Consider the following 16,037-nt stretch of genomic DNA (forward strand, 5'->3'; position numbering starts at 1 on the left):
ATCGACTTGTTAAAGAATTCTAATGCCCTGGGTGCCAGAAAGATCTGAATTGCATCTCATGCTTATCTGCAGTTACTCTTCTATCTTAAATTCGTTGGAGAGTTCCCTTCATACCCTAGCTTGATGGAATCTCATTACATAGTTTTTATAGTCCCGTTGTCCTTTTATTTTAATTGTGCATTGTCTTAGATCATTTTTGGAAGCACATGATCTTGTGTAAGTAGAACACTTCGTTTATTGCCTGAAGCACTTCAGTAATTTCTGGTATTTTGTCCTCACATTTAAGGAAGTCTTGCTAACTACGAGTGTCCTTCTAGGACCTCAGTTATTCCACACTAACTTTTATTTATGGACTGACAGATCTTTAGTGCTGAAAAGAATCTGATACTATTTCAGTGTGTTTCATAAGGAAATAAGTCAATCTTCTTTCACTTTTAAAATCGATAAGTAAGATTTCTAGCGCCCCGTCATAGCTGTTTTTATCCTTGTTGCTGCACATGAAGTGCTTTAGGACTTGAGTGGTTACCTTCATAGTAACACTACGCTCCTCTGTCTTTTTCAAGGTGCTTCCATGAAGTAAAGCATGGCAAGTAAGAGACTGATTGCTAAGTTCAAATCCGAACAGGGCGACTTTGTGGCCAGATATTTAACTTCTCTAAGCCTCAATATTCTAGACTTCAGAATGTCAGAAGTGCTGTACTCGGATCATGGAATTGAATGGGGCTTATATGAGATAATGAATTGAAAGATGTGAAGCAGTAGGTTCAGAACTGACCTGTATGACAAAGGGATTCAGGGACTCAGCATGGTTAAATGCAAGACACAGGCTAGTAACTGGAAGAACCAGAGCTAGAACTCTCCTTGTGTTAGGTCCTCATGCTGTGCGCCACCATCCCTTCTTTTCCATCTCCATAAGCACTTTGAGTAAAACGAACACTCAAGGCATATTTGAAAACAACTTCCAGGAAAGACTCAAGTCTCTGCTTAAGGCTTTGGGTTATTTCAGTTCTTACCATGAATGCTGATGAGGAAGCGGGCGATGCTCTGACTACCATTTCAGAGAGAAAGAAATCTTTTTGTTGAATCAGCCCATTATTCTGTCACATGGGAGGGATCTCCAGGTCAAGGGACAAAAGATGTCAGTTTGCATTAGACAACAGCTGTTGTCTATATTCATAGTACAATATGGGAGAAATTGGCTGTGCCATCATTTTTTAACAGATGGATTAAAGCATGTCTTAGTAAGACACATGAGAGGAGAGGGCTGGATCTTCTTGATCTCTCTGATACAAGCTACACCATGTACAGTGGACATCTGATAAATATTAATTGGTATCAACTCATTGGACACAGAACTCCTTGGTTTTGGATGTTTAACTCCACCATCCTCCTTGGAGAGAGACTAATAACAGCAAATTCAATCTTCATACTTTTTGGTTTCTTTCTTTCTTTTTTTTTTTTTTTTTTAAAGATTTTAGTTATTTATTTGACAAAGTGAGATCACAAGTAGGCAGAGAGGCAGGCAGAGAGAGAGAGGAGGAAGCAGGCTCCCTGCCGAGCAGAGAGCCCAATGTGGGGCTCAATCCCAGGACCCTGAGATCATGACCTGAGCCTAAGGCAAAGGTTCTACCCACTGAGCAACCCAGGTGCCCCACATCTTGGTTTCTTTTTAAAAAATTTTTATTATTATTATTATTATTTTAATTTGACAGAGATCACAAGTAGGCCAAGAGGCAGGCAGAGACAGAGAGAGGAGGAAGCAGGCTCCCCACCGAGCAGAGAGCCCAATGGGGGCTTGATCCCAGGATCACGACCCGAGCTGAAGGCAGAGGCCCCACCCACTGAGCCACTCAGGTGCCCCACATCTTGGTTTTTTAACTGTTACATCTCACCTTGCCTCTTTCTCCAAATACTTTCAGCTCAAGATGGGATCTAAAGAACCTGAATGCAGCTGAATTTGCATTTGAGTTTTTGTGTTTACTGCATCTTGCTTTTTCTCTTAGTTTTGATGGACATTTGCCTATTTCAATTTCCTTGTCAGATGATTACAGTGAGTAGGGTTCATTCCTTCACCTAACTGTGATGTTGCTTCTTTTGTTCTCTTTCAGATATTGATGAGTGTGCGGCTAAGATGCATTACTGTCATGCCAATACTGTGTGCGTGAACTTGGCTGGGTTATATCGCTGTGACTGTGTCCCAGGCTACATTCGAGTCGATGACTTCTCTTGCACAGGTGAGCACGAAGAAGCAACTTCAATTTTCTGATTTACCCCTTCTCTGCACCCTAGGTGTGTTGTTAAATTTAGCTGCAGGTGTCGTCGGTACTACTGTAACCCAGCCAGCTAGTTTTTCCTCTTGCATTATTTTACCCTTCCCTTTGGAGAAAAAGGTGCGAAAAGGAGTTCTATCTGTGTAATTTATTTTTACTCCCAGCGGGCCTAGAGACATCAGTTTTAAGGATAGAAAATTACCAAATTATTTTCCTTCTATCATGCTGGAATGTTTTTGAATATAAGAAAATGTACTTTGTCCCCATCAAGAAAGACAAAGATTAAGTTTAGAGGGGAACAGAGTACCTCTTGGTCGGGGATTGGGCATTTATCGGAGCCAGTCAAAACTTTGGATTGACATGTGCTGATGTTCAGTTTCCCCCATATGGCAGGGCTTGCAGTGCTCAGCAGGTAGGAACTCTAGGAATGTGGGTGGTGCCTTCCTGTGAGCAGTGCTGTCTTTGTGGGCAGTTGGTGTGGGGGATTCCAATATACTTCAGTTATGTATATGGAGATGTGAATAGTAATTTGGCCACGAGTGGTAAAGGTTCTGAGTCTTTTTGGTTTTGGTCAGATGTCTTTAAGTGACCAATATGTAATCTAGAAGAAAAGTGCCCCTTGAGCACAAAATTTCAGTCATTTTTGTACCTTTCCCTAACTCCTGCCTCCTTTTATATCCTATTAACAATGTCCTATAAACTGAATTTTTCACTCAGAATGGACTGCTACTCTTAGTGAATAAGACTCTTAAAAGGTCTTATTCCCAAGACCTTTTCAGAAGCGCAGAAAGTGGCAGAAGTTAGGGAAGCATGTTTGTACATCCAAAACGCTTTTTCCATTGATTGTTGTATATTTATAAGTTACTATATTTCGGCTAAGGAGTCGTAATATAGGTTTCTGATGAGGGTAATATAGGTTTCTGATGGCCGCAGATGGCCAATCTCATTTATCTTTTATGTGGTATAACTAAAATTCCTAGAGAGAAAAGAGATTGCATAAACACAGCATGCTGAGAGCTAAACATTTTAAGGGGGGCACAAAACCCTTTTGGACCTGTAAACACACAGGCTAAAAATCTTATGTTCTACACGATAGTTTCTTTGTCCTTATGATTTACCTTAACTCTATGATCAGAAGGAACCAGTGAATATCCTTCTACAACAATAGCACATATCATGGAACTCCCTAAACCTTGATTAAGGCCCTGCTGTTTAGAAAGTCCTTGTTGAAGTCACAGCAGAATACTGCCTCTGCTTTACTTTTTCCCAAAGGGCGAAAAGACTGGGGCTTAGTGCTCATTCAAAGCCTCTTAAGGATGGGTGCCCTGCCTAGTGGTTTATATATGGAACGAGATAAAAAATGTGTTATTTATAGAATTACTTTGAGAAAGCAAACTATGTTACTTGAATAAAAGACAAGGGTGGGCATGTCAGTGGGTACCCAAGCATCCTCCCTCAAAAAAAATAAAGGGAGAGGCTGAGAGGGACTTTCTCTGACTTACATAATTAGATGGCTACCCATGATCCTCTCACTTGATTTTAATTTTCTGAATATCACTTATCACCACGTAGAGTTTTTATTTTTTATATGTGATTTTCAAAAATTTGTCTCTATTAGAATATCAGATCTGAGAACGGGGACCTTTTCTCTTCACTACCTATTTTGGTTACTTAAAAACATAACATAGCTGGAAGAGTTGGGGGTGTAGAGAACCTGGCAGATCACAGTGCTCAACAAATATTTATTGAATGAAGGAATGAATAAAACTATTTAGCCTTGGGCTATTTTTAAAAAAAATTCATTTATGAATGAAAGCTCATATCTGCTGTATCTGCCGTAGCTGTGATATGTAACTCTTAGGTTATTGTGAACATCAGATTGTATATGTGAAAACATTTATCATGGCACTTGGATCAGTCAGGATGTTCTGCAGTAACAACTCCAAATATGCTGGACTTAAAATAATAAGGTTTTGTTTGTCTTTCACTGGTCAGCAGGAAAGCTTCTCTGCTTGTCATAATTACTGTGGAGGTACAAGCAGATTGAACAGTCAGTATTGTGAACATTTCCAGTCACCAAGATGTGAAAGAGAGAGCCTGGCCAGGGGGGGGGGTGGTCTTGGCAACACTCATTCCATGTTGTTTTCAGGGAGGGACACATACCCTTTCCACGCTCTGCTCATCTACTAGATCTAGTCATCACTACCTAAACCCATGTAAGGGGATGAGGAAGTGGAATTCTGGTTCATGCCTAGAATTAGGAGAAAACTAGAAATATTTGGTCGATGGTGCTAATGAATACCGTAGTGATTGACACTTAGTAGATTCGCAACAGATCGTGTTTCCTTTGACGGGAGCTGCTTATTAAAATAACCCTTTTCTTTTCAACAGTACACGGTGTGTTGGGGAAAGTAGTCTCATAAAAATGATGATGATATTAAGCAGCACTAAGTACTATGATGGAAGGACAAGCAAAATACAATAAGAAAAAGTTGCTTGATTTTTCCAGAATGGAGTGCAAGCCAAGAATATCTCCTGTAGTTTGCTGAGGCATGTTAGCATGCAGTGAGTGGATTGGGGTAGGATTTCACGGTGGAGAAAATGGATGGGAGCGAAGAGACCTATGAGACAAGCATTCTTCCTGCCATTTCTCCTCTAGACCAAATTCTAGGGCCTCCATGAGATGCTCGTGTAGTAAGCTGGAGCTCTGATACTTCCCTTGGTGTCCTGAAAGTAAGCCTCTTAGGCCAGAGGTGCTTTTCACTCTCCAAGACGGATCCAGTCCCCACCTCCAATCTCTGTCATTTCTTTATTGGCAAAGACTTCTTCCTCTGAGTCTCTACTTCTCTGTGGCAATAAGTAAGGTGTATAATAGATGTTGGCCACTGTAAGGCATCTTTTCAGATATTTCATTTTTCAAAGATCAATTTCTGGGAGAAATTGACAGACCTGAACGCATTCTTGGTTGGCCCCAAGCTCCTGATACCGCATTTCTCATTATTGGCATTCCTGATTTCCAAAGTTCATTCTAGACTCTGTCCCAAAGCAGTCAGATTCTGCTGCTACTGTTAAGTTAGTTTGCTAAGTATGTCAAGGTCACTGTTTCTTTCTTTTAGTGTGCCATTTAGCCGGACCCGAACTGCCCTAGAAGTCAGTAGTAATACTGAAAAATTACGTTCAACTAAAAATTAGTGAGCCTAGAAGTAAAGAAGATCTACCAGCTTTGGTAATAGATTACTGAATGATTGATTGATTTACCCGTGTCATTCATTTATTCATATATCTAATACATAACTAGTATCAGTCATGAGTATTAAGAAATACGGTCAGTGAGAGTAGTGATAAATGACCTCTGTGCCCTGAGAGTTCATGATTGAAGCAACGTCTTCACGTGAAAAATCTCAAATGTATATTGACTGTCAAAATATGTTCCAGTATTTGCCAAATCAATCCCTCTTGAAAGTCTTAGTAGAATTTAGATGAGCATTAGGTGTTTAATCTCATGTTAGTTGTTAGCCCTTTTTAAGTTCCAAAGAAGACACCCTGAGATAGCCTTTCCAGAGTTTATGCTGATAACCACGATCCTTTTAGAAAGACTGCACCTGAGACAAAGAGATGCTCAAGGGGAAACACAGTGTGTCAAATAGAGAAGAAACTTTAACTCTTTCCCCCTTTTTATCTTGTTTTAAAAAGGAAAAAAAAATCATATCTCATGGGAAAATAAAATAAGGAGGGTTTTACATCAAGAGTACTTACCCACAACTTGAAATGTGCTATGACTTAATTTTTACCCCTAGAAGCTGGGGATTCCCCGACATGACCGTGTATTATATACAAGGCTCTGTACTTTTTTCTAGGAAAGCATCCCTTGCCCTTTGAAAGGGTGAGATTGAAAATGTTGGATACTTGGGCCAGTTTTTGGCCTTAGGATTTGTGTGAGTCTACTTCACTTCACTTTCTCTCCTATAAGAGAACCATGGGTTGTCTTCATTCTTTTATGAATTTCGAAACTGGAGGATTCCCTGAAATTGGTTGGTGGGGTGCTTTTCTCTTTTCTTTACCTTTTGATTTTTGCGATGATCAGACTCCTTGATTTACTGGTCCCTGACTTTCATTTATCCCCAGTTAAACTAAGGCTGTGTTTAAGTTGTTGGATAAGATGTTATCATTAGATTCTCAGGCAGCTCCAAAGCAGAATACCTGTGATTTATGACAAAAGCATGCAGCAATAAGACAGGTACTTGACAGGAATGGGTAAGCATTCATTTTTATGCCAGAAACTTCCCATGAAGGTAAGAAATAAAGGAAACAAGTAAGATAACCTGTATCCCATGTGATTTCTATTACCTTGCTCAGAGGAATTGTATTTTCTTAATATTGGCATGGAGGAAAGCTTTAAGAAAGTAAATATTTGAAATACTTGAAATAAGCTTGGTTATAGTTAGATATCATAGTCCATTAATTTTAGTGGTTTAAATTAAGTACCTTATAATGAAAGGTGGTGAGGCAATAGTTTAAAAGACTTAGGAGTAGGAGTAAAAGGCCACTGTTACAAATTTTAGACCAGTTTTCTGAAAGAGAAAAAAAAAAAAAAACTTTTCTCCTAAGGTAGAAGATACAAAGAACACTTTGAAATATGAAGTACCTGATGTCATTTTATGAAGCAGAGCCATATGAAGTAGAGCCAAAATAGAACATTCTGCAACTTAGTAGAGCATGGTCATAAAATGTCTATTGATTATCCTTTTCTTTAAAGCATATAGCATGTGCTTGTTTTGGACATGCTTGTTCTTACTTACTTCTGACTCCCTGGCAGCATTAACGGGTTATTAATTACTTGGCTCTCAGGCTCAGAAAAGGTGAGATAGCTTTAAGAATGACATTCCAGTCATGGGCCTGTAGACTACTTCAACTGAGTGAAAGATGCTGTATCAAATGTTTTATGGTGAAAAACTATTTTTATTAAAGATGGCAGGAAACATCTACTGATATACTGAGTAAAGAAAGTCGAAGCAAGACTTATAGTTTTGGGTATTCCAAAACCCAGCTAAAAGTTGTGATGATTATTAAGGGACATTTATCCTTTGCTGTGATTTGGCTGGTATGTCCCCACCCTTCCCCCCCCCCCCTTCTTTAAATGGCTGGCTCTGTTACCCACTTCCCCATTCAGAGGAGGGATGTGACAGTGCTGAAAGCAGGGCTCCAGGATCCTGATTTGTTTTTGTGCAGAAGTTCTCAACTCTCAGCTCAGGTTAGAATCACTCAGGACACAGGTAAAAGTTAATGTTCGGGTATACCCTTGCATTTGGTCTATGTCTGAGACCTCCCTGGCTTCAGTTTGTTTAAAGGTCCCAGTGATTCTAATATGCAGTCTTCTTTTGTAAAACAGAATGGTAGAAAAGATTTTTTTAAAAAATAGTTTATTTATTTATTTGACACAGAGAGAGAGAGAGATGGAGAGCAGGAACACTAGTAGGGGGAGTGGGAGAGGGAAGGCTCCTAAGCAGGGAGCCTGATGTGTAGCTTCATCCCAGGACCCTGGGATCATGACCTGAGCTGAAGGCAGATGCTTAAGGACTGAGCCACCCAGCCGCCCTGGTAGAAAAGATTCTGAAAGGAGGAGAATTTTTCTCCATATTACTGACTAGAAAATCCAGAGTGGATAACATAAAGTCAGGAAGTAATGACTCAACCAGTTTCTGGAGAAAGGGCCCTTGCCTCCAAGGCTGCATTATGAGATATGTAAGCTCTGTAGAGAGAAAATCCTCAGCAAAATATTAGCAAACAGAGTCCACAATACATTAAAATATCATTCACCATGATCAAGTGGGATTTATTCCTGGGATGTAAGGGTATTCAATATTCACAAATGAAACAGTGTGATACATCACATCAGTAAGAGAAAGGCTAAAAACCATATGATTATTTCAGTAGATGCAGAAAAAGCATTTGACAAAGTACAACATCCATTCATGATAAAAAAAAAAAAACAACCCTCAACAAAGTAAGTTGAAAGAGAATATAGCTCAAGATAGTAAAAGCCATATGTGAAAAACCCACAGCTAAAATCATACTCAGTGGGGAAAAACTGAGAGCTTTACCCTTAAAACAAGGATGTCCACTCTCACCACTTCATTTAATGGAGTACTGAAAGTATGAGCCCCAGCAATCAGACAACAAAAAGAAATAAAAGGCATCCAAAACAGTACGAAAGATGTAAAATGTTTACTATTTGCAGATGATATGATATTATGTAGAAAACCCCAAAAGAGTCCACTGAAAAACTACTACAACTGATAAAAGCATTCAGTAAAGTCTCAGGATAAAAATCAATATGAAGAAATCTGTTGCATCTCTATACCATAATAATGAAGCAGAAGGAGGAGAAATTAAGAAAACAATCCCACTGAAAAGTAGTAAAATACCTAGGAATAAACCTAACCAAAGCAGTGAAACACTGTGAAAAGTATAAAATATTGATGAAAGAAATTGAAGGTGACACAAGTAAATGGAAAGACATTCCACACTCATGGATTAGAATAAGTATTGTTAAAATGTATGTATTACCCAAAGCATTCTACACATTTTAATACAATCCATGTCAAAATACCACTAGCATTTTTTGCAAAACTAGAACAAAAAATCCTGAAATTTAGGTGGAACCACAAAAGACCTTGAGTTGCTAAAGTAATTCCAAATTACTTTCCAATTACAAAATTACTTGGGTAATTTTGAAAAAGAAAAGCAAAGCTGAAGGTATCTGAATTGCAGACTAAAAGTTATATTAGCTCCAGTAGTCAAAACAGATGGCAGTGACACAAAAATAGACACACAGATCAATGGAACAGAATAAAAAACCCAGAAATATACCTAGAACTATATGGTCAATTAATATTTAACAAAGCAAGAGAGAATATATGCAGGGGAAGAACAGCCTCTTCAACAAAAGGTGTTGGTGAAAGCAACATGCGAGGGAATGAAACTGGGCTACTTTCTTACACCATACACAACCATAAACTCAAACTGGATTAATGATCTAAATGTGAGACCTCAGCCAATAAAAATCCTTGGAGAACTCAGGTAGCAATCTCTCTGACACTGGATATACATTTTTCTTAATATGTCTCCTGAGGCAAGGGAAACAAAAGCAAAAATATACTATTGGGATTACATCAGAATTAAAAGCTTCTGCACAGCAAAGGGAATGATCAATCAAACTAAAAGGCAACTTAATGATTGAGAGAAAATATTTGCAAATGACTTATCTGATAAAGAGTTACTGTCCAAAACACATAAAGAACTGATACAACTCAATACCTAAAAAGCAAATAATCCAGTTAGAAAATGGGCAGAGGACATGAACAGACATTTCTACAAAGAAGGGATCCCGATGGCCAACAGATACATGAAAACATGCTCAACGCCACTCATCAGGGAAATGCAGATCAAAACCACAATGAGATCTCACCTCACACCTGTCAGAAAGGCTAAAATCAAAAACATAAAAAACCAGTGTTAATGAGGATATAGGGAAAAAAGGAACCCTCTTGCATTGTTGGTGGGAATGCAAACCAGTGCAGCCACTGTGGAAAATATTATGGAGGTTCCTCATATGGTTAAAAAGCACAACTACTCTGTTCCAGCAATAATACTACTGGGCATTTACCACCCCCCACCCCACTAATTTGGAGTGATGTGCACCCCTATGTTTATAGCAGCATTATTTACAAGAGCCAAATTATGGAAAGAGTTCAAGTGTCTATTGACAGATGACTGGATAAAGAAGTGGTATAGTTATGCAGTGGAATATTATTCAGGCATAAAAAGTATGAAATCTTGGGGTGCCTGGGAGGCTCAGTGCATTAAGCCTCTGCTTTCAGTTCAGGTCATGATCTCAGGGTCCTGGGATCGAGCCCCACGTCAGGCTCTCTGCTCAGCAGGGAGCCTGCTCCCCCCCCCCCTCTGCCTGAACTTGTGATCGCTCTGTCAAATAAATAAATAAAATCTTTAAAAAAAAAAAAAAAGAATGAAATCTTGCCATTTGCAACATGGATGGAAGCAGAGAGTATAATGCTAAGTGAAATAGAATACTCAGAGAAAGACAAATACTGTATGATTTCACTCATGTAGAATTTAAGAAAACACATGAGCAAAGAAAAAATGCGATTAAAAAAACAAGAAACATACTCCACTATAGAGAACCAACAGATGGTTACCAGAGTGGAGGTAGGTAGGGGAATGAGTGACATAGGGGATGGGAATTAAGAAGAGCACTTGTGATGAACACTGGCTGAGATGTGGGAATGTTCATTGCTATATTTTACACCTGAAACTAATAAAACACTGTTAACTGTGCTGGAATTACCATTTAGGGTGGAAAAAATACTGTAGAGAGAGAGGCTATGTGATGCCTCTGCGGGCGGGGCCTTATGGGGAGATTCTGAATCTTCAACTGTGCCATGAGTGCTGGGATGCCTCAAAGAGCTCGAAAGATACATGACCTCTCTGTGGCACCCTGTGTCCTCTGGGACAAGGATGAGACCGCTCCCTCTCTGCCAATGTCTTGCTCATTTGGAATCCTCTAGAGCTGTGACACAACCTGATGGAAGTAGGGAATTCTCAGATGACCGAGACAAACATTTCCACAGCCCCACTTGTCCAGAAGAATTGGAGAATCATTCATTAAGTTAAATTGAAGGAATTGTAGAAATCTGCATTACTTCTACATACATCTTTGTGACTGGGCATCTCTGCTATGACATGTAAAGGAAACAAAGTCAACTAAAGAAATAAAAGGAAGAAATTGAGAGGCCCCTCCAAACAGGGATTACATAGGGTAAAAACTCATGGAACATTGGGTGTTTCAGGGCAATTTCAGTTTTCCATATGTAATTCTGGAAAAGCCAACGGTCAGATATTTATTGCATTTCATAATAGTAGTGTTAAAATAATGCTAAGGTTTTTAAAATTAGTAAATATGTCTTGGGATACCAAAGGACATTCCTTGTAAGGTTTTGGGATGAAAATAAGTCTGAAGGATTTGTGTGGCATTTGGCTTCTTTGTTGGGTTGAAGTGGGAGTGAGTTCTTTTTATACCAGCACTGTTGTAAAGGATCTAGGACCATTGACTGCAGAGAAACTAAGATGAATGATGGAGCCTGCCCCCGTGGTATTTGTGTACAAACCTATTAAGTACTGTGTTACCCTTGACCCAAATTCATCAAAGAGACTTATTAATATTTCTACACACTCTATTGTTGGAATGGTGTGTTCAGAATCACAATTAAGCTTTCATGGAAAGGAGTTTAAGGATGCCTTAGCACTTACACCATTATCGAGGCTAGTCATGCTGCCTGGCTGTATTCACATTTGGGTGGACACAATGCGTGGACATTTCTCTTTAATAACCTAATGAGCTACTTATACTCTTTTTTTCCATCTCCAAGATAGGGTCAGTGCATATACGTAACTATTGCCCTACTATTTTAAGGTTTAGTGAGCCATCTTAGGATTTCTTCAAGATAATTGAGAATATATATTACTGATTCATGGGCCAGAGTGAAATGTCTAAATTTTCATGGTTAAAAATCTAGTGCATATATTTGTGTATAAATTTTACAGGTTGAAAGCTTTGCCACTTATTTGCTTTATGAATTGGAAAACGATTTGAGCTCTATGCTGTTTCATCAGTATCCTCTATACAGGCTCAAAGAATTATGAAGCATAAAGTGGGACAGTGTAGGCATATCAGTTCAGATAATTTTAAAGGAAATAATAATAAAAAACCCTTCTGACTCCACTGGCTTAAATGATAAATATATTCTCTTCTAACAAAGTCTAAAGGGACAGTATTTCCAGAATTAGTTAATTCAGCTCCTCCATAACCTCATCAGTGACAGATTTTTTTTTTTTTTACTTTTTATTTTCAATGTGACAGTTTGAAACTTTATGTATCTCCCTTCAAAGTCTCAAAATGGCTGAAGTAACTCCTAGCATCATAGTTTGACTTAACTGTGTCCCAAAGTCAGAAGGGACAGAGGATTCCCTTTCTGTAGTGATTTTTTTAAGATCAAAGAGAACTTTATTAGAAGGCTACCTCCAGCAGATTTGTTGTCATGTCTCATTGGCCAAAACTGTTCAAAATAGCTATTAATAAAATATATCCTAGACACAAAGAATTAGCTTGAATCAAGATTTATCCCTAAGGTTGGCGTAGGTCCCAGCTTTCTCTATAGTACTTGGCTAACTTATATCTAAACAAAATTTGGGTTCCATTCTTAATGAAGGAGAAGGCTGTGTGTATGTGTAGATCCACAATTATAAAGACAACTGACAGCATCTGTTAAGAGTATTCAAAGGTTTGAAAACATTTACAAGCTTAGGAGTAATTACAAGAAATGCAATTAGGTATGTATATGACTATATGTGGGTAGATATGTAGATAGATACTATATAGTTAGATGTTAATCACCCATTTCTGGAGATGGTCCAAGAAGTAGGTGCTTTCATACATTGCTGATAGGAATGTTAATTGTTACAAACTTTCTTGAAGGCAATTTGAGCACTTATCAAAAGGCCTAGAAACATTTATTTATAGCAACATATTCCAAGGAAACAATCAGTCTCAGTTACATATGTGAGAATATTTTCATTATGGCCATCTGAAACTGAAAGCAGCCTAAATATGAACTAATGGAATTTTGATTAAATGAATTTAAAAAATCCATATATGGGAATATAGAGAATATTAAAATAATTTTTAGAAGAATATTCTCTGTCACTGTATAGTAGGATGAGATTCAAGTTGGTATATATATTGTTTTCCAATTACAATGGTAAATATAAATTATGAATGAACACATGCATAGTCACACGCATATACAGACATAGAAACACAGGCAAGGCATAGCCCTCCAAATAAATAAGTAACAAAGTATCTGAGTGGACAGATATCTACGATATCTTTTCTTTATGCTTAGTATTTTCCAAATTTTCTGTGGAATGGAATACAGTGCTCTGAATCTGCATTATGTTTTCATGTCAGAAAAAGGTTATTAAAATAACAAAAAATGCTAGACAAAGGTGAGATTAAGTTTATTTTGTTCAAATCCCCTCTTATCCTACTAAATTAAATTTTTAAAAATGTTTATGACTTGGTAATGCTAGTGCCTTTTATCCTGAGTTACCTAGATTATGAATCTGAACTAAAGAGATTTAAAACCGTGGCTCTGCTTCCTCATATTCCTGGAGAACTTGATTGGCCAACCCAGCAATTAAAGGACTCTTGGAATTATGATGCTCTTTTCCTCCTATGTGGATCCAGGAAGGTGACCTGATGGGTAGGTCCCACCTGCTCTATTCTTTGTAAGACCTTCTGGCAGGGCTTCCAGGTTCAAGGTATGGTCCAGTGTTTTTTTCTGGACTGTGACCAAGACAGAGATACTGAGAAGAGACTGAACAGGACTGTGATTTCCATGGTAAAGTAATCCCTAGATGAGAAGCCAGCAACATGGATTCTAGTCCATCTAGTCCATGGTGTCTAGTCTGGGTTCCTGCATTCTAGTCCTGCCCTTGCTACCAGCTCATTGCATGAATATCACCAACTCACTGGTCCACTGGTTTTCTTTGGAGCTTGAAAGATCAAGGCTGACTAGCTCAGTAGTTTTTAGTCAGAGGAGCTGGGATTCCACATAAGTTTTCTTTTTGAAAGATTTCAACTTCTTCCTTTTTTAATGGTAACTTTGCGAAACTTCTAATTCCATGATTCTGTAGGCTATGGTTCCTGACCTGTAGGAGGTTATGGTCTCTTTTAGGGACATAAAATTTAAATTTAAGGAGAATAATTTTATAGGGCACATAACTAAATGTTAAATTGTGAGTTATGGATAATAAATGTGGGAAAGAGCCTTGGTACTGGAAGAAAGGCATTCATTACTACATGGTGGAGAGATGTATTTTCCACAGGAAGGTGTCTGAAGGAGTTCTGTTGTTGGCGAAAGAAGAATTAGAAGTGATAGGGGGTCTGGTACTTTAGAAATTGATCCAGGTCCATGTTGGTTGATATACAGGTTGACCTAGAGCTCATCTGTGTAGAAGGAGAAAGAACAGAAGTCTTGGAGTCAGATGGGCCTGGTTTCCTACTAAAATGCCAGACATTTGTCACCTGGATCGTCCTGAATTAACTTCTGAATAACGGACACGTCTTGCTCCCAGAATTGCGAGGAGTGAATGCAGTAGTGTTTATCAAGTGCTTAGAAGAGGGCTCCACACTGATGCTCAATACACGTTTTACATGTGAGGAAGCTGACTTGAGACTGTCAGGAGGTTAAAGAGTGGTCCATAACCACCAGCTAGGAAGTAAGGGAGCAGAGAGATGAATGTGGGGCTCCTGACTCCAGAGACTCAAATGCAACCACTATCAGAGCCCTTTTGAAGATGCCCTTAAAGTGCTGAGGCAACGTGGTCTACAGATGCTTAGGAAGCAACTGCCCTTATTAGAAAGAAAGCAAGCCTGGAACTTGGGGCACAGAGAAGCCTGTGCTTCTCCACATAGGAGGAAAAGAGCATCATAATTCCAAGAGAAGCACAGCTCTGCCATTTAGAAGCATTGGGATCTTGGGGAGACTCCTTCAGGGTTCTGTATCTCGGTTTATTACAGCAGGAGAGAGGGTTGTGTTTTAAGGTTTCAGCGTGTGAGGAGCCTCACCCACTGACTGACCTTTTAGTACTGGTGCTTAGTATTGAGGTCTCAAACCTAGTAACCGCATTTCCTTATCCCTCCCCTCTTCTCTTTGAGCTCTTGAGGCACTTCAGAGGACAGCAGGGCACCTTGGAATACATTTGGAAAGCTGCTTTCCTTGAGAAACTCAATTTCTATAGACAGGGTCCAGAGTCTCTGGAAACACAGGTGCAGTCAGGTGCTTATGCTTAAGGAGACCAGTGAGAAGTGGATTTCACAGTGGTTGATGGTAGATTTAAAGGGAAATACTGCCTTCTGAAGTTACTAGCTTGTAAGTTGCAGTAGACCAGAGTTTTGGAACAAGTTCCATAAGTTCTTCTTTAAACATTTAAGCTTGTTTCCTGAGAAGGGATGCTCCTTAAACTGAACACAGCTGACATTTATTAGCCTAGACGGCTGGGCATCTAGTTAGTCCTTTGGGGTGGCCACGGGACAAATTGTTTTCAGGGGAAGGATAGAAGGTTAGAAGCTCAGTGTAGGTTGAACTCCGGGATGAGGTCTTTGGCAGTTGAGAAATGTCCTTAAAGGGAATTTACACAAAGAGATGTATAAAGAAAAGAGCAAGTTTAATAAAAATATAAAAGTGACTATAATGATAAAATAATACATGTATATTGTAGTAACATTAAGAAATCAATAATAATAATAATAATAAAGCATGCATAATTTATCTGTTTGGAAGATTTCCTCCTACAGTTTTCTATGCCTATGTCTGAATTCTGCATTGTGAAAATCATACAGCGTCTGCCAGTTAATATTTTAATTTGTCTACTTACTTAATGAATTTAGCCCAAATTAGTAAAGTTGCAGATGTTGGTGACTGCAAAATAGGCTGTCCTATGGATACATTGTTACAATTTCTACCAGCTGGAGAAGTGTTAACATCCAGTTGCCTCTGTGTCTTCTGCGGCCTTATCATATGCATGTGTTGATTCTTCCTCTGTTATGAGTGCTCATTGTTTTGCTCAGGTTGCTTGAGGAGTGATTTATAGCATAATAGTCAGAGCAGCCCCAAGCCGGAGGGATAC

The 16,037-nt window shown here is 38.8% G+C and overlaps 1 protein-coding gene across 2 annotated transcripts in view; it reads left to right on the forward strand.

Annotated features, from left to right (window-relative positions):
- NELL1 (neural EGFL like 1) overlaps positions 1-16,037 on the forward strand; it is an 847,777-nt gene that overhangs the window by 402,149 nt on the left and 429,591 nt on the right. For both annotated transcript variants that reach the window (XM_059138327.1, XM_059138338.1), the window contains exon 13: positions 2,109-2,234. In XM_059138327.1, coding sequence (XP_058994310.1) covers positions 2,109-2,234 — 126 coding nt within the window. The remainder of the gene's footprint in view (positions 1-2,108; positions 2,235-16,037) is intronic.

The sequence above is a fragment of the Mustela lutreola genome, chromosome 1 (assembly GCF_030435805.1).
Source record: "Mustela lutreola isolate mMusLut2 chromosome 1, mMusLut2.pri, whole genome shotgun sequence".
NCBI lineage: Eukaryota > Metazoa > Chordata > Mammalia > Carnivora > Mustelidae > Mustela > Mustela lutreola.